The sequence below is a fragment of the Bradysia coprophila genome (genome assembly GCF_014529535.1).
Source record: "Bradysia coprophila strain Holo2 chromosome IV unlocalized genomic scaffold, BU_Bcop_v1 contig_5, whole genome shotgun sequence".
NCBI classification, from domain to species: Eukaryota; Metazoa; Arthropoda; class Insecta; order Diptera; family Sciaridae; genus Bradysia; species Bradysia coprophila.
The window spans coordinates 6,338,202-6,357,246 of record NW_023503374.1 but is presented as its reverse complement, the minus strand read 5'-3'; the positions used below and the strand labels follow the sequence as shown (position 1 = coordinate 6,357,246).

Here is a 19,045-nt window from a genome sequence, read left to right as displayed (position 1 = left end):
AATCAGGTTGTGTCTAATCGAATTGAATTGAAACAAATACGAATAATATAACGGTAAAATAACAGATTAACCTGACCCATGGTAAACTTTACTTAACACGGTCACCCTCTCTATATAATCAAATCAATTACTCTGATATCTCTCTAATTACGAACCTATTTTATATGCTGATCTTATCACAGTGGATTATTGAACCAGCGTTAACCTTTCAATCATCTTTTTCGAATTAATGCGCCTACATGCGTCAAAATATCGTATCACGCGAATGTTCCTCCCTAATATTGTCTTTTTGTAATATCTCTAGACCCACGCGCGCAGGTGAACAGTAAATGCAGAACATTGGGGGGCATATTATTTAGAAATGTTCAGTTTTTTAGTAAAAAAAATCTCAATGCCCAGTGCCTATATTCGCGAAAATATTTCAAGAAATTTGTGAAAATTTGAGAAAATTCACAAAATCTGTGAAAATTGTAAAAATTTGAGAAAATTTGAGAAAATTCACAAAATCTGTGAAAATTGTAAAAATTTGAGAAAATTTCAGAAAATTCGTGAAAATTACTTATTGTTTTTCAATAAAATCTTCTATTTCGTTGTTTTTCTCGTTTTTTTAGGTTTTTTTTTGCGTATACTTACTAATTATTTGGTGGATATTTAGTAAATGATGTCGTTTGTTTTTTTTTAAATCCTATATTGGATAAATAATCGTAACTTCAACTGATTTGACGCACAACATTCAGTCATTTTGGAACAGTTCTGCTTAGTATAATGTTTAACAACAATTAAAATAATTTGTGCAATTCATAATTTCCCATTATTTTCGTGTGTTATTGATAACGATGACAAAAATAATGACAAGCTCTGGATAATATGGTGTATGGTCCTTTATACAGTAAAATGCATGTTAAAAAAATTGAAGGACAAGATTCAATCAACAGATTAAAAATACTTGATCGATGGAAGTAATGACCCGACTCAATAATACTGAAAATCATAGTACTTTATCGAAACAGAAACAACACTTCAAACAATGTAACTCAGAACTAGTTTCTCTTCGTCGTATCGGGATATAAACGTATTTGTTTGATACGAGGCCGTAATCGTTTTTTAGGTTCGATTCGCTTCCAAGCACATATTTTGGTCATATGTATAAAACAAAGGGCATGAATATATTGACACATCAAATTTCTCGTATGTACCATATTTAAAAGACGTAACAATAGGTTTTTTGTCCGTTTCAAACCAACATGAACCCCCTTTGGTAGGTGAACTGGGAACTATTCAGGCCAAGGATCTGATTCCTAGATATTACTTAACAGAAAGACAGCATTTACATCCATCAAATAATTTGTTGGTCTACGAAAGAAATTTGAAAAAAAAAAACGAGAAAGAAAACCACGAAATCAAAGATTTTATTTAAAAATAAGATTGTTTTCCAAAAATATTTTGATTTCTTCAGTTATTTTTAAAACACTTGAAATGCTTTGAAATAACTCAAATATTTCGACTTTGACGATTTTTACAGCCCATCCTGTATTTCTACAAACTAATTTTTATATCTTTTCGATCTTATCAAAATCAAAATATCGAAAGATCGAAAATTATTTAAAAAAATTTAATGAAAATCCGTGAAAATTCATCAAAAATTCATGAAAATTTTAAAAATTCAAGAAAGAATCATAAAATTTACTGACATGTTTCTGGCCAAGACATTCTTTAAATCGATTTTTCACTATGAAGCCATGATGGCTCATTTTTGGTCAGATGGAGAAAAATGTAGATCTGATTGCGGTCAACATTTTTCTCCATTTGAAGAAAAATGAGCCATCATGGCTTCATGGTGAAAAATCGATTTAAAGAATGTCTTGGCCAGAAATATGTCAGTAAGTTTTATGCAAATTTGAGAAAGTTATGAAAATTTGAGAAAATTGAGAAATATTTTTTATGTCTATATTATGCCCTCTCATGAGGTTTAATTTGTTGGTATGACAGCTTCATCAATTATCCCTCACTGCCAAAAAAGAGTTGAAAATCTCACATGTTGCAGGTAACTTTTGTCTCCAGGTAACCTATAATAGCTGCTACAGTTGTAGTTCTCTATACAAAAAATACAGCTGAAGCAAAAAACATAGATTACCTTGAGACACAGATACCTGCAACAGGTAAGATTTTCAACTATTTTTTGTCAGTGCTTAAACTCTTGTACATCACAGAAGCAATTGTTGTCGTAACAAATATTGTAGCAGGTTCTATTGGATTGGTTAGATTTTCAAAATAAAGTGAGCCCAAAATTGTACCATTTTCGAGCTTGTTTACTGAAACATAATTTTTTTTCCTCCTCGTCGAACAAAAACGACTTTGAAATTTTGACGAGCATATTTTACACAAATTTTCCCGATGTTACCGTTCGCGTTAGAAATTAAACGTTTATTACTTCGTCGTCAACCAGAAAAATCACTTTGCCAAAATTGTGATTAATCATTTCAGCATAAATATAAAAGCAACACGAAAAACGCTGTAACATATATGTTAATGGATCAGATATAGTGTAAGACATTTATGATAAAATACTTTCGGTGTAATTCATTTCAATCATTTTGCTAAGATCATTATTTCTGGTGTAACATCGGCGAACATTGAATATATTAATGTTATGTATGTATATCTAGATGTACAACGTGCGCATAAATATATAACAGCGGCAATTAGGATTTCGTGTACTGAAAATTGTAGCTTGAAATGTAGCTAACCTCTATTGTTAGTACGGTATAGTTCAAATATACGGCATTTCACTTAGACTCTTTTGGAGCGTTTACAACTAAAACATACCCGAATAACAGCGCATATTACAATTCTAATTAAGTTTCGAAGAGTATTTTATGTTATTTAAATGGCAATTTGAATAATGACATTTGATACTGGCTTAGTATATATACTATGTATGGTAAGAGAATACGCGGCATATTTCTTAATTTTCCACTCATAGTAACATTGCGCCAGGAAATGTTTAAGTTCTCTGGGAAAGTTGGTTTCTTTGTTCAGTAGAATTCTTGTTCCGGTGTAATTAATTGTTAATTTGTGAAAAGTATTTTGGAATGTATGAAGAATGCGACTGTTTCATAATAATTATACTGACACGCAGAACATGTGCAAGTAAAGGTGGAGCTTTAGACGTAATTTTGTTATTATGTTTGATATTCGTTTGTTCTTCAAGCGGGTCAAGGAAAAAAATCATTCAATGCCGAAGAAAGGTGTAACTAATTTCAGAGAAGAATGGATCTTACTATTATATGCATTATCTCTCACCAAAATATATGAATTGTAAAGATTGGCATTTCTCGATACATGGCATCCAGGTAGTATACCCCCACATATTGGGAAATGCATCTTTTTTTAAATATATGTGAGTTGGTGAAACAGGAACAAATCAGAAAAACAATTTTGAACTCAATTTACAATTTTCAAAAAATTCAAAATGTTGGCTCGTTTCTTCAGTTTGTTCTCTACAAAAAAAAAATCTAGGACAAGTCTTCTGGCTCTATCACATTAGTTTTACTATTTTTCATCTAGTAAAACTATAAAGAATACAATTTTGATGAAGTCGCTCGAAAGAACGTTATTTGGAGAACGTCAAAGTTCGACCATTTTCCAGAATTTGATGGAGAATTTGATGGGTGTGAAAAATCAACTACATTTCTATCTGCGATGGTGGGTATGGTCTTGTGGGGTGTCAATAGATAGGGCGTGAAATAAGCTACAAAACTCAAGGTTAGAGTCGGGTCAGAGCACTTCAAAAATGTCAGTTTTTTCGAGGTTTGCCACTTGTTGCGGCGGCTGGGTGGACCACACATCGGCGTTTGTTGGTCAACAATATTCCCCTCATCGACCTTCATGAACGTACACAATTTGGCTTTATTCACATCTCGCATGTTGTAGCTGTTGATAAAAAACAATTTTCGCGACAGCTCCGGAGAAAATTTTTCTAAGGGCCATGTGAGCCCAACAAAAAATTTGTGAGAAAAAAGTTGTTCCACGAAATTTTCAGAATGGAACGACAATTCGTTTAAGCTATAGCTCGTTGGGAACGCCGTCGGCTTGAATCCCGACTGTTTGAAGTTTTTGCGATTTGACTCTTATAATGATATCTTGTTTGAAACCAGAAGCGCCCACTATTACTTAGGCATAGTTATGTGCACCTAAATCATTTTATAAAATCAAATTGAGAGTTTTGAGAAACGACAGACAAAATTCAAAAACTCCTCACTGTTATTCTGCGTTCGACTGCTATTGGAGTATTATATGAAAATGAACGAAAAAAAGCAGCCTCAAGACAATTTATCATCAAATTCAAATATAAACCGAATCAACTTAGAAATGATTTCAAGAAATAAATCAATTTCGCTAAACCACAGATTCAACGTCAATCATATATCGCATATATCAAAATAACCAACGATATACCTGTCCATGTATAAATACATAAAAACGGTATACTACTACGGCTCTTTTGCCAAAAACCATGTTCGAATCATTTCTCTATCTGTGCTGGTACAATATATACTTTTATGAAATTTTGTTCAGTCAATTTATTCCGTTTCGATATATCTAAATATACATAAAATTCAATTTAAAATAAAGCGAAAATCAATTTTTCTTATTTTCGTATTCTTCGTCGTCTTACACTTTTCTTGGAAAATAGTTTATTACTATTGTTATACATTGCCGTGCGAATATTTCGTACATATTGTTCACGTAATTCGGAGCATTCAATATTGTAATGCCTTGGCAGCGCACACCTCGGAATCTAAAAATACCAGTTGTTATGATGGAAGGTTATAGGGTGGCGGATTACAGTGTATACCACTCTGTTACAAAAAATAAAATATTTTCCAGTACGAAAGCTAATAATTCGATTGAAAATTGAAAGACTGCAAACATGGTATAGATTATTTGTCGACAAAAAACAAAATTGAAGGCTATAGTTATATGTGGTATCTTTCCGCATCAACGGTTCCAGAGCCTGATGATAGTCCGGTGTAATGCTGATGATGATGACAACGTTATAACGCGTTATATCTATATTTGTTTCCGTAAATTTGACTGCAAATTGATTCGACCAAAAACTCATCCTTTGCAGCAATTTATGTATTAGGTTTTGTATACCCAAACCTTCCTGTTGTAATTTTCAGATCCACTGTAGCCATTTCAATTTCGCTTTTTCGAGGGTCATTTTTCTAAGAAAGAAATTTGCAAAAAAATCCTGACCTTTTTTTCTTGCACTTACATCTGTTACAGATATGTATAAAACAGGCGGAGCGGGAGTTGCGGAAAACATTTACCGTTACTGTCCGTAACAGACAATTACACAATACATACGCTAGATTTTGGGTATTCCAAAGTATTTGATCTGCACTCAATATACAGGAAAGCATTTCTAGGTGGCTTCAGGCATGAGCTGAAAAAAGTGCGCCATGACAATAAATACTAACGTTTCCCGCTACCCCCTCCTTTTAGAATGAAATATTTTGTCACATTTACGACGCTTTTTTAAATGTAGTAAGCAAATTGATCGCTCGATTTTCAGTTTTCTTTTTTTTTAGTCTAGCCTGTACACCATTAAACGGAGGAAAATCTTTTCGTTTGTTTCTTCGTTTTGTTTGACTATCCAAATCGCAAATGAAATTTTCCGGGAAGTCGTTTTTTATTAAGAAACAAAAGGAAAATGCAAATCAAATATTAAATCTACGTCAAAAGAATGAGGTAATAATATAACAACCCGGTACAATGACTCTTCTTATCTGCTACAATTAGTTTTGAACTTTTAATGAAAGTATTTTACTTGTAAACTTGTCTTTACGTACAATTAATTGAATTAATTAAAATAGACTTTCGTATTCTATTAAACGAAAAAGTTTTTCGTCAAAGTTATGAATATTTGGCGTAAAGTTTTAACAAAATTCAGATTGGGTTATTGTAAGGATTTTCGGCTGAAAAATTGTTAAAATTAAGAAAATACAAAATGCTGCGGAGAAGAATCGACTTGTGTTTGAAACATAAAGATTAGTGGTTTTTTGTCTTTTCAAAACATAAAGTCTTCTAGAACAGCCGAAAAAATATGTTAGAAAATCAGTGGATGGGTATCATTAAACGTACATGGTGATACGAGGTAGAAAGGCTGTGATGATTAATTTTTAGGTTAAAAGGTTTGTGAAGATTTTTAATATTAAGCGTATGGAAGAAATATCATTTTTGATAACGTAACACCACGTTGAGTTCATAAATTGAATAGATTTATGAATCTTACGACAGTCCGAGTCCCAGTGAATTTGCTACTCATTTTTCAGAGACGACGACGACGACGACTAGCAATGAGTTCTGTCTAGTCCTATCTTATAAATCAAAGTGATTTGTCAGAATTAATAAAGTAAATGATACGATCGTATTGCACCTTTCAGAACCTTGGATATTTTAAAGAAAAGAAGTACAAGATTTCATATATTTTCCTCGTTTGAATTTTAACAGCTTTGTCGATTTCAAAATTAGTTAATAAAGAGATTAGATTAAACAGAAAAAATTCGAAATCTTTACGAGAATGGTCTAAATTCAACAATTTTCCTCTGAAATTGAGGAAAGTTGATTTGTTGAAAACTTACTTGTTAATTGATTGCGTTCGTTTAAGAATAACATTTAGTCCTTATATCGTGATTCGCTTTTCGTTAGCAAAAAGTTATCTCATTTGGTCTTACTTGCTGTCTCCCAAAATGATCCCATTCGTATCATTTTCTAAAGTTGCCCTCTTTCCATAAAAAGCTGTGAGTGAGGTCTCATAAACAAACAAACAAACAAAACATTTGAAGACATTTTGTGATAGTAAGTTTCTTCAAACTTTTATAGATGGCAAATGTAAATATCTCCACTGTTACCTTTTCTATTTCAACAAGTTTTAGCTGTTTCAAAAAGGTGACGTAAATTGGACACTAGTTGCATGCTGAACACGGCAGAGTAAAATAAATCAGGCAGAAACAGTTCATTTTCGAAAAGTCAAATAATTCGCAAAACCAGATAATTCAGGTTCCTTGTGAAATCAAGCGCTATTGCCGGGTTTATTTTACTCTGCCGTAATACTGAATGTAACACAACGTTTGGTCGTTACTTCTAAGTTTCTGAATTTTCTGAGATAATTTTTTTTACATTGAGACATGTATTGAGTTAAAGTTCACGGTGGGCTGAGTCTAATCGAGATTTTGATGGGTACGGTCCAGACGAAAATATGTAACTTTTTCCATGTTCATTAAATTATCAAATATATTTGTTCACAAATCATTGTTTTGCATCCTAAACGATGCGTGAAATTGTTGTGACAATATTTCACACAACGATCCAATTGCCACAAATGGAAAACATTCAATTTTCAATCTAATAGTATGAGAAATTTTCCATATTCAATTTTAAAATTATTTGCTGACAAAATTCCAATTACGTGATGCACTGATTTCATTTCCTTTCCGTAACTTTTTCATCACTTTAAAGTTAACAGGATGTTTGCGGCGAAACAATTTTCGCTATGCTACACAAGACACACTCTCTCACACACATAAACAATATTATCTTTCAATTTTCCACGTTATGGATTATTATCTTCACATTATACTTTTTGTGTGAGACGTTACGGCGTCGTCGACGAGGTGGTATCTGTGTAATGTTGGAAAATCGGTGGCATGTATGTAAATGAAAAGCCATAAAATTAAATAAGGAACAATATAAGGTAGAGGAAATGCCGATAGAAAAACTTGGAATTTCATTTTTTTTTCTTTTCATTCTTCAGTTTTCATCAAATCTTCTGTTATACACGGCGGCGAAGGTTAATAATAACACACAAGGACGTGTAAAGTATAATGTACTGAACTAAAATGTCTCGAAAATATTGGGTAAAATTACCATTAATTCAATTTTAAAGCTTCAACATGGGAGCAATTTTTGCATAAATTTGAAAATTATTTGCGCTTAGAAAATTACAGCATTTTGTTATCGCAATGCGATTTATGAAATGGAAGGAAAAATGATTTTTTTTTTCGTCGGGGAAAGTAATTTTGGATTTTGGTAATAAAATTGTGCGTCGACAAGACGATTAATGTTGGTGGTAAATATGACGAGAAATATAAATAAAATTAAACATCTGACTAGACTCAATAATATTTATTTAATTTAGCACTGTCAATACGACATTTTTCGTCTCGCAAAATCTCATATCCTATTGACAGAGCCATTCAGAAGATGCATAGAATATGTGAGGTAGTAATACCACTACCGCATTTTGCTGATACTAGGCAAAGTTGAAAGTCATTTCATCTGTTTAACGACAGTAACGGATAATGCTCTTCTTATAATGTCATCACCTGTAAAAAATACTTCCGTCTCTGAAAAAAAAGACTTATCCCATAGAAACATCCAAGGTAGATATTGTGGAGAGGTAGTGCCATTCAGGCGCACAGCGAGCAAATTTGTTCGATGCTGATAAGATCTCTTTTTGAAATGGTTCACTATGTGTTTAGCTATATATTGTTCATACCTCAATACAGAGGTGCATTCCACGTTTCTATGTAAATTTTTGTTTTTATTTTCGTAAGATGTGGTTATGTATGACATTACCTCCCCACTTTATCTACCTTGGAAATATGATCTTGAGAAAAAGAAAGAAATTTAAATTTTCAACCATTTCATCACTTTCACTTATGTATTTCAATATAAAATAGCATGTACAAAATAGCAAATAAATCTAATGATAGCAAATTTATCCTCCAAGATGCATAACGCTTTAATAGGGTGAGTACGTACATCGATCGTTCATTTTGCCAAAGTCAGGAGTATTTGCAATTTCACAAACGAAAATAACTTATCGATAGCCTATAAAGAAGCATTTCGAAGTTTTATAAAAGAAACGTAGCAATGCAAGAACTCATTTGTTTTTAAAAAGTCTTTTAATTTAGTTCAACATTTTTCCATTAAAATTGTTTACGTAAAAGTTCAAAGGAAAATATAATGAAATCAGAAGCCGATAAAGTTCATTGGAATAGTCAATGGACTGTGAATGATAAAACCCGTCTATATAATGCTTTGATAACTCTTCAAGGTAAATAACTTCCATAAAATTTCACTAATTAATACAGTGAGTAAACAACAGAAAAAAAAACTTTCCAGATAAAGACTGTACTCTGCAAACGTTGAAACAGAAAGTTCAGCAAAAGGAAAAACTTGCGAAAATTAAAAGTCTGCGGAAACAAATTAAAAAAAATCGCGACACATTGAATTCAATTAAAAAGGAGGATATGCAGCGGTTGAAAAGGACTCTTCAACGGCACAACGTGCATATTCTAAATGAGGAGCATACATTCGAAACCATTTCGAAGAAAATCGATTACAAAGTCTTTACAGAGACTAATGAACTGAATCGATTAGTACAGGAGGAGGAAAACTTGTCGAAAATCTACGAAACGAAATTGGTGATTCAATTTAAAATAGTTTTCGAATCGAGCGACACTTACGAAATCGTCGTTTTTGCAGATCGATTTATCGAAAGTTCAAGACAGAATCGTGCACATCGATCAGTTTCAGTTGTTTGATGAGGTTGTCTCGAATAGGTTGCGATTGGACATAAAAAACTGTGATACGAGAACCAGTTCAGTTAGAGCAATTAACCGATTGTGCCACAAAGTTATCGACAGACTTATTCAAGTAAGTGATTGTTGGGAGAAGTTTTTTTTCTCCAGCCAGTACCTTTTCTTAACTCGTAGAATTGAGATCTTCCAAATGAATTTTTCTTATTTAAAATTGTTGTTTAGCTTGGTCAAGTCACAGTAACACAACGTTTTTGTTATTGTTGAATTTTTTTTGCGAACTCTTTCCGTTCATTTCCAGCGAACTGTACTAAGTGCGGGTCGAATTGTAAAGAATTCTCAGAAATCGTAACGGTTCAGTACGAATAGCGTAGGGTAAAGATGTTTCGACGAACTCCTTTAATACTAATTTCCCTCTAATTTGCTTAATTTCTTTACGAATAAATTAATTGCTCTTAACTTGTACATCTACATAATACTGGTAGATTAAAGCAATTTCATTTGAATTAGCGCGTAACACCTGCTAATCAATTTATAACTTTGATATCAACAGGATTTCCGTTCTTTTGATCCAGCATTAAATGCATTGAAGGGCGACATCAAAGAACAAAACGCGCTACTTGAAGCGATTATAAAATTGGAAGTACCAGCCAATAAAGATCATCAGGATTTGTTTATGGATTGTAAGGTAGGATTCACCGATTCGTGTAATTGATTAACAGCGAGTCCTTTTTGTAACAATTTCAATTTTCAATTCAGACACTCAAAGTTAAAGTGGACAATGATATGAAGATTAGATTAGCGACATTGAACGAATTTACGAGTAAGATTGTAACCAACAACGAAGCAATGAAGAGACTTATTATGACCGATGTAAGGACACGTTTGCCGGTTAATTTTATTCCGAAAAATGTGCTTGTGACAAAAAGTTTATTTCGTAGGAAGATGGAAAGGCAAAATCAAAGCAAAAGCCTGGTGAAAGGGTAGGTTTTACCGTTGAAGAAGAAAATATTCTCCTAGAAGAAATGAGGTAAATGTTGCACATTGTCAATGTATAAAAATGTTGATGAATTCTCTCGGTTTTCGTTGGCTTAGTAAAGTAAAACCTGAACCTGAAGCTTTAGAAGGAGAAGAAGATCAACTAAATCCAGCTGAACGAGCTAAAAGACAGTAAGTTTCCACGCTTCGCACACGATCCCGTAATATTAAAGAAGTTTTCTATGTCTGACGAGAAGCATAATATTGTTGAGTCTGTTGCTTCTATTGATTTAAGAGATTGACTCTACCCACTTAGCCAGAGCTTATTGATTTGTTATTACCGTCGATGTTGATAACAATTTGCCTGGTCGTCCGGAAATGGTTAAAATAAGTGTCTTTCAAATTATATTTAATGTTTAATCAATTTTATGTTTAATCAAGAGTTCAGTCAGTGTGTACATTCCGACCATAAGTTGATAGTAATATGAGTTGCTTTCCTTTAGTAACGAAATGGTAATTGCTCAACTAAAGGCCGATCTTGAGGTGGAGATGGCTCATAAAAGTCTAATCGAAAGTGATCTAAAATTTGCTGAGAAGATACTAATCAAGATACAGTCGTCGTTCAAACATTTCAAGCAAGTTCTTCGACAAGTTGGTGAAGACTACGAAGATCAAGTGGACCTCGAGTCATCATCAGGCGAAAGTAAGTTAATATTGATCAGCAACAATGGAAAAAATTTGAAGTTGTTCACTGCGCATGTTTCAGCTGATTTTCTCGTCAGCATTGTGTTGCATCGGTGCAAAGTGATGATGGCTATTTACAATGAAACACGTTCAAAGAAAAAAACTCCGACTAACAAAATGATTCTATTTCCTGCTGATGCGGAAGAACCATCTCACAATGAAATGCAGATAAATAAGGACCCAGGTATCGCCAGCTCACTGTTGCTTTGTGTTCATTGGTGTTTAATTTTCATTCCCTTACTGCTAGATATTATGGACGATCCCAGTGTACCCACACGAGACAGAATAAAGGCTCTTAGTGCGAAATTGGTTGAATTAAATGTGCAGGAAGATCTGTAGTTTGGAGAATCATTAAATTTTTCCTTCATTTTCTAAATTTGTTGTTTAAGAACATTTCATTAAACATTGTGAAAGAAAGAGACAAGATACATTTTTTCAGGCGTTCAAATTCGGCAAAACGCGTAATAAAACTATTGAAGTAAAAGATTTTGTGTCAAATATCACGCCCCCCCCTCAACAAAAAAGAAGTTTTTCCGAAATGCACCCAAAAACTAAGAACGCACATCGATTCAGGGACCTATTGGGAGCTCAAAACAGCATTCAGTAAAATCGGACCAGTTCCTTCACCATATAAAATTTTTCGTTTCATGAAATTTCATACACCTCTCTGAAACCATTTTGTCACAACTCGCCAACTCGAAAACAGGCTAAATAGTTAGAACACTCACATGAAGTACTCCCGCTTTTCATATTTTATTGGGCTTTGAAAAAAGGAACGTAAATAAAACGTTTTTAGAAGACAAATTTATGAAAATTAGAACTGACTTTCTTTGATTACTCTATTTTCGAGTTGGCGACTTCACGACAATTTTCAAGTCAACAAAGTGATTTTTTTCAAATGAAATACATTGAGTGATAAAAATTATCTTCGATCAAAACATGTCCACTGTCCACTCACTTAACTTTTGTGACAAAACAGTTTCAGAGAGGTGTATGAAAGTTCATGAATTGAAAAATTTTGTATGGGGAAGGAACTGGTCCGATTTTACTGAATGCTGTTTTGAGCTCCCAATAGGTCCTTGAATCGTTGTGCGTTCTTAGTTTTTGGGTGCATTTCGGAAAAACTTCTTTTTTGTTGAGGAGGGGCGTGAATAGTAGACGATGTCTGAAGAAACGAAATAACAGAACATATCGAGAGTGATATGCTCATCCAAGGCAAATGACGAATCAGTTCATATAGTAAAAGTCATTGACAAAAGGGAAATTTTATCCAGAAAACGATTTATCGGTTTTCTGGATAAAATCCCCCTTTGCAACTTATAATGATAGAAAGAAAACCTATTTGTTTTCGAGAATTTTAATCATCCAAATTACAATTCGCTTGGAATTTAATTACAATCACTTGCCAGTATGTGTCCTCTGGAGTATTATTCAACCACTTAAATGACATTAAAATCGCGAAAAACTTTACGTTACTTTCTTATGCCATGGTGTCCTGCATTTCCGCCGTATAGTTACCTCCAGTCCAATGTGATCAACATCACCAACGATTTGATTAAATAAATGGGTCATTGCTACTCGATACACCTTCTCTTCGATCGAATAGAACCTGCCCGACCAGACCATTCTTTTAGTTGCTACCCCTCGTGATTGGTTATGTAGACATTGGAGTCGAGTCGGGAAACAAGGTTGGGTTGCGCTGATGGTATGGTGCACCAATCTGCCGTAATTCGGAAGAAAAACAATCGTTTTTTTTTCAAAAATTATTTGTGGCCGATTTTGCAGGAGATTGTTTTTTATAAAATTTTGAATGAAAATTCATAAAAAACAATCTCTACAATTTGGATGGTGAAAAAGCAATCTCTCGAAAAATCGACCATTAAGTTTCATAAAAAACAATCTACAAGTTTTGGCGATCCCATTTGCATCACTGGGCACCCTGTTAGACAATCAATCATTCCGTATCGCAATATCAATTCGACTGGGAATTCCAGTGTGCTATTCTCACAATTGTGTTTGCGGAATAGAAGTCTACGAGTTCGGTCATCATGGTTTACGTTGCAAAAAGAGCGCCAGTCGCTATGCAAGGCACGCAATGGTCAACGATTTAATCAAACGAGCACTTATTACATGCAAAATTCCTTCAATTCTCGAACCCACTGGATGCAATCGCTCAGACGGGAAAAAACCGGACGGTCTGACTCTGGTTCCGTGGAAGAATGGAAAACCGATGGTCTGGGACTTTACCTGTGCCGATACGTTGGCAAGTTCATACGCGTTCCCCCATCTTTTGCCTTCACTTACTGCTGTAGAAATGTTAGAGACAACGATTTTATTTCATGAGGCTCTTTTGAAATATTTCGGTTATTGAGTAAAAGTGACGCAAGTCCCTGTGCATACTTCCAAAACAACTGATATCGCTGGAGGTGACGCATTCTGCGCTTGTACACAAAAACTGTAACAGCAAAAATTTGACCAAAGAAATTCTAGAAACAAAATTTTACCAAAAAAATTTTGCGTCACAAAGTGGAAGATGATTCGGACATATTAGGACGTATTCTTGCCTATTTTAAAAAATTTCTTAAAAGTACTTTCCTCAACATTTTCAAATTTTTCAAATTTTTCAAAAATTCCAAAAAACTTTAAAATTTTGAAAATTTTCAAAATGTTTTTTTTTTATTTTTCAAATTTTTCTAAAGTTTTCAAAGTTTTAAAAATTTGTAAATTTTTCAAATTTTTTACATTTTTAAAATTTTTAAAATTTTCAAATTTTTCAAATTTTTTTATGAAAAGCATTTAAAAGGAAAATGAGATAATCATCGAGATTTTTAGGGTTTATTTTTTTAGGTATTCATGAGTACTTTTGTAATTAATAAAGTGTGCAACGGTTATTGCTTTTTGGGAAAAGGTGTGATCGCGAAATTTCGCGGTTTTCGCGTTTTCGGATGGAAGATATAGAGGATATAAATTGCGACCAAATAACATAACAGAAAATCAAACCAAACTTCCAAAACAACTGATATCAGTCAAAAAAAATTTGCGTCACAAGTGGCAGATGTTGAGGAAAGTACTATCAAGAAAATTGTTAAAATAGGGAAAAATACGTCCTGAAAGAATGTACAAATGAAAAGTAGCCGAATCATCTGCCACTTTGTGACGCAACATTTTTTTGGTAAAATTTTTCTTCTAGAATTTTTTTGGCTTAATTTTTGCTTTGACAATTTTTGCGTACAAGCGCATAATGCGTCACCTACAGCGATATCAGTTGTTTTGGAAGTATGCCCAGGGACTTGCGTCACTTTTACTCTTTGAGTGTTTTTGACTGATTTATTATTTATAAACATAGCTAACGCCGACCCGTACGAAACACCAATTCGTATCAAAAGCCTTTAATGTGAAACTCTTCATTTCTCTTACTTCATTTTCTTCTCTGCTGAAAAACTATTCTCCCTTTAAAATCACTTACATTATCCACTCTTTGCCTTGTTATCATATACAACTAAATTGCCGGAGGCAATATAGACATCCCCGTACGAAGACAAATTTCATAAATTCCTATTTAAACAGCTATATACCGCTATATTTAACTATATTTCACTATAAATAAACATTTCACAGATGAATATGCTATTATATAGCTCTATATGCCTGTATATAGCTCAATATAGCTGTATATACGTATATATAGATGTCCATATATGGAATCCCTGAAACCCCACACACATAACAAATTATTTCCATGTTAACAGAAACTCTCTAAGTACCATTTTTCCCAAGATATTTCTATTTTACTAAAATCCAATATGGCCGCCGGCAGCCATTTTGTTAGGAGACCGGAAATAGTACCGACGCTTTACAATCGTTAATACCTTTCAAACAAAACAAAATTCATGAAATTCGGTCAAAATTTACTCGAGATATTGTCAAAATACACAACGTTCACTGTACTTCCGAGTAGCCAGATAAGAGCTCACTCCAAGAGACCTAGCTCACGCTCCGGAGAACATAATTTCATAAACTTTTTTTTCCCTGATTGGTACGGTCAATACCTATCTAATAAAGCTAAAACAGACGAAATATGTTCAAATGTGGCCGACCTACAAGCAAAAACTGCTTGCCGCCCTGTGCCTGTTCCACACCAAGGGGTCTAACTCACGAGTCGGTCATCCGATTTCCATAAACTTTTTTTTTTCGATCGGTATTGTAAATACCTTTTATTTGACGTATCACTTACAAGTTTAACGTTTAAATGTCCGGAGATATCTTCGAAAAACCGTAAAGCACTTATTGGGCCACAGCTCGGGAGGGGTCGATCCAAAATCACTCATCTTCGAACTTAGCCTGTCTTTTGACATTACCAAACGGGAAAAAAAAGAATTTTCAAAATCGGATGCGTTTTACTCAAGTTATCGTGCAGACAGACAGACGGACAGACGGACATTTTTTTTCTCGCAGATTTGGCATCTCTAGACAACCACAATAGGTTTCCCCTTACTCAGGGAGTCCAATTCGACGTGTTACAAACGTATGCGTAAACCTATAAGACCCCAGTACTTCGTACGGGTCTAAAAACCATTCAATATCAAGACTGTCAAATCTGTGGATCTAGAAATTATGTAGAATCTGTTGAAAACGAAAATGTGATAATAAGTAAATTTTTTTAAGTGTATCTTGTTTTTCTGCCGAGTTACGGCAGTAATGTACATTGAAGATTTTGCTAAATTTCCGGAGAATACAATCAAAATCTAACATAATTCGTACCGTTTCGAGTTCAATAAAAAGTTGACTGGACTTGACTCTAGATAATGCTACCGGGAAGTATCCTTCAAAATTAGCGCAAAAAGATGCTGCCACTACCACTACGACGCATCACAAATTTTTAATGAATTTCAAGAAAATTAACCAAATCGAGATTACCATTTGTTGATTACCCATGGTATACTAAGTGCGTTTACTTCGTTCGGTTCATAATAACTACCAGGTGATACGAAATGTGATTCTGTGTTTTAACATGATCGAACAAAACTCCGACGAATTATAATTTTCAAAACATTTATTTAAAACATTTTGGGGGACAGGTTTTTTTTTTGTTTTGACTACACTTTGATTTCATAATTTATTTATTATTTAATTAATATAATGTACCTAGATATAAATATGCTATTTGATAACATATTATTTATAATTCCCATACTAAAAAGTACAATTATTTCTTATACGCGTAAGTAATTTGTCTATTTTAATAATTTTCTTTTCTCTGCTTATAATAAATCGGAGAAAATCTTGTCGGTTATATGAATGTGGAGGGGGGGATATAGAGATCCAATATGATTTCTTCTTTTTTCAAATATTTTATAAAAGCATTGAAAATGGTTCGTTCTAAGAAAGTTGGATTTAATTTAATATTTTCGTTTCTCAATTTAACAATCTCCACCATTAAAAATAATATTTTCTTTTCGTGAAAAATCAGAATATGATTTTTGTATTTTTATGATACAAATTTTTAAAATTTGCTACTGTTGATGTTTTCTCGTCTCGGGGTATTTTACTATAGATCTTCGATATTTTATACAATTTATGTGTAATTTACATCTGGTGACTAAAGAAGAAGATAATATTCAAGTCTTTTAAGTTTGGAATAAAAATTTCTTTTCTTTTCTTGTTCGTAAAAAAATGTTTCTTAGTTGATAGATATTGTTAAGTATATAACTACAGATCTTAGCAATAACAGTTATATATAAATTTTAAATTCAATATTTAAATTTTAATAGGAAAATTCGTCTGAATTTTCTTTTTGTTGTTTACTTCTTTTTAAAACGAAGTGTTCAAACACATAGATAGATACAGATACAAAGTTGCTTGTTGTTGCTTTTTTAATAAGAAATTGGATATGAAATCTATTTTTGTTATTCTTATAAATAATTTTGATATTTTTTTCTCATCATTTTCAATTTTACTAATTCCACTATGGATGTACGAATATTATTCTCGATACACTTCAATTTTATTTTTGAGAGGATACAACGAGTCAACAACTAGATAAAATGGTAGTCCCAAATATTTCTTTATATTTTCCTGATCTATGACTGTTTGGTATAACATTCCACCGACTTGACATCTTTTACGGTCGACATGGTATAATTTATCAACGGCTTGAAAGAATTTACCAACAATTTGGTATAATTTCAACAGATTTGGTATAATTTAACACCTGACTTGGTATAATGTACCCCACTAACTTGATATGTGATACCAATAATTTGGAATAATTGTCCAATGACAGCGAATTGACATACTTTTCCTGCGACAAGGTATAACCTGCCAATTCTCCAGTGACTTGGCATAATTTTTATTTTGTGAATTCTTGAAATTTTCCTCCGTCTTGAGGATTTAAATCAAATGATGTCACGTGTGACCACTATTTTTTATATCTTATTCACGCGTGACGTCAGTTTTATACCATCCACTTTCTTATAATTTACAGACGATCAAATTTAATTAATTCATTTTTAATTCGATGAAATCATCGATCCATTTATCTATTCGATCAAGAAATAAAGACTGCCGCATCGATTCGTCTTGTTGCTTACCCCCCATAATATCAGTATATACCGGGAACATTTTTTCCCCGATTTTTAATTATTTCCATTCATGTCGGTTCTATATTTTCGCTTGCTAATCATTAAACAAAACTAGTTTTAATGTCGAATGCAAACCAATTAGCTGTTTCCAATCTTTCAGTTGATTTCACATTTTCTAAACTTGGCTTACAACTTGCAAATTAAAAAAATTGTAGACTGTTGATTTCACGAACGGAAAGTATATATGATGATTTGCAAATTATCGCATCTATTTGATTTACAATGTGGGATATAGCATTTTCAACGCTACAATCCAACACACTCCAAATGCAATATCCACGTCGTGTCCATTTGCGTAGTATTCGTATTACAGCAATAAGGAATGGGATTGAAATTGTCCATTCTTATAATTCACGATTTGTCAGTATTTTGGCGCAAAATCTATTACTTCATCAGTTTAAAAATCACTATAAAACCACCACCTGGACACTTCGACAGAAAATATATGTGAATAGTGTCACATCCTTGTATAAAACACACGACTTTAGCCAGAATATCATGTTTCAGCGTTTGTTAAATCACCATTTTGGCGGTTTCAGAAAGAGTAACTATGATTTATTGTAAAATGTTACAAATACAAAACGAAATTTGAATTGTTTTTTTTATGTTGAAACTAAGAGTTGTGTTATAGAAGCTAAAATCTCAGCATCAACCTTTAATGATGCAATTCAATTCTTGTCCGAAAACAACCCTTTTGAATCACTTTGTGATAAAATCTGTGTTTCTAATTAAAGCTCAATGTACTAGATATATTACTATTATTTGTCTACTGAGAGTTTTAAAACTGCTAATTAAGACATTACGTTCAGACACAGCCCTGCTACTAGCATGAACACTGAAGTGTCAAATTTTCTATGTTCGTGCTAAGCAGTGCTGTGGTTCAGATGATAAATGGCAAAGGATAACATTGTCGTTAAAAATCTGTCACTTCTGTTGTTGAGCTAATTGTTTGCCAAAAAATCTTGTACTTCATTTTTTTAAACATATATTTTACTATAAGCCAGAGCTTATGTTCGTTACTGTTGTCGATTACAGACGACTAAATGATTTTGATGGATATGGAATTTTATT

The 19,045-nt window shown here is 33.1% G+C and overlaps 1 protein-coding gene across 1 annotated transcript; it reads left to right on the top strand.

The window, feature by feature from the left end:
* Window positions 1-8,962: 8,962 nt before the first annotated feature.
* On the top strand, window positions 8,963-11,773 carry LOC119071912. The gene is made up of 10 exons (XM_037177031.1): window positions 8,963-9,127; window positions 9,196-9,497; window positions 9,559-9,729; window positions 10,165-10,299; window positions 10,371-10,484; window positions 10,553-10,641; window positions 10,707-10,781; window positions 11,093-11,292; window positions 11,356-11,517; window positions 11,581-11,773. Exons 1-10 carry the CDS (start codon window positions 9,037-9,039, stop codon window positions 11,670-11,672), a joined length of 1,431 nt encoding a protein of 476 aa, XP_037032926.1. The 5' UTR covers window positions 8,963-9,036; the 3' UTR covers window positions 11,673-11,773.
* The last annotated feature ends 7,272 nt before the right edge of the window (window positions 11,774-19,045 follow it).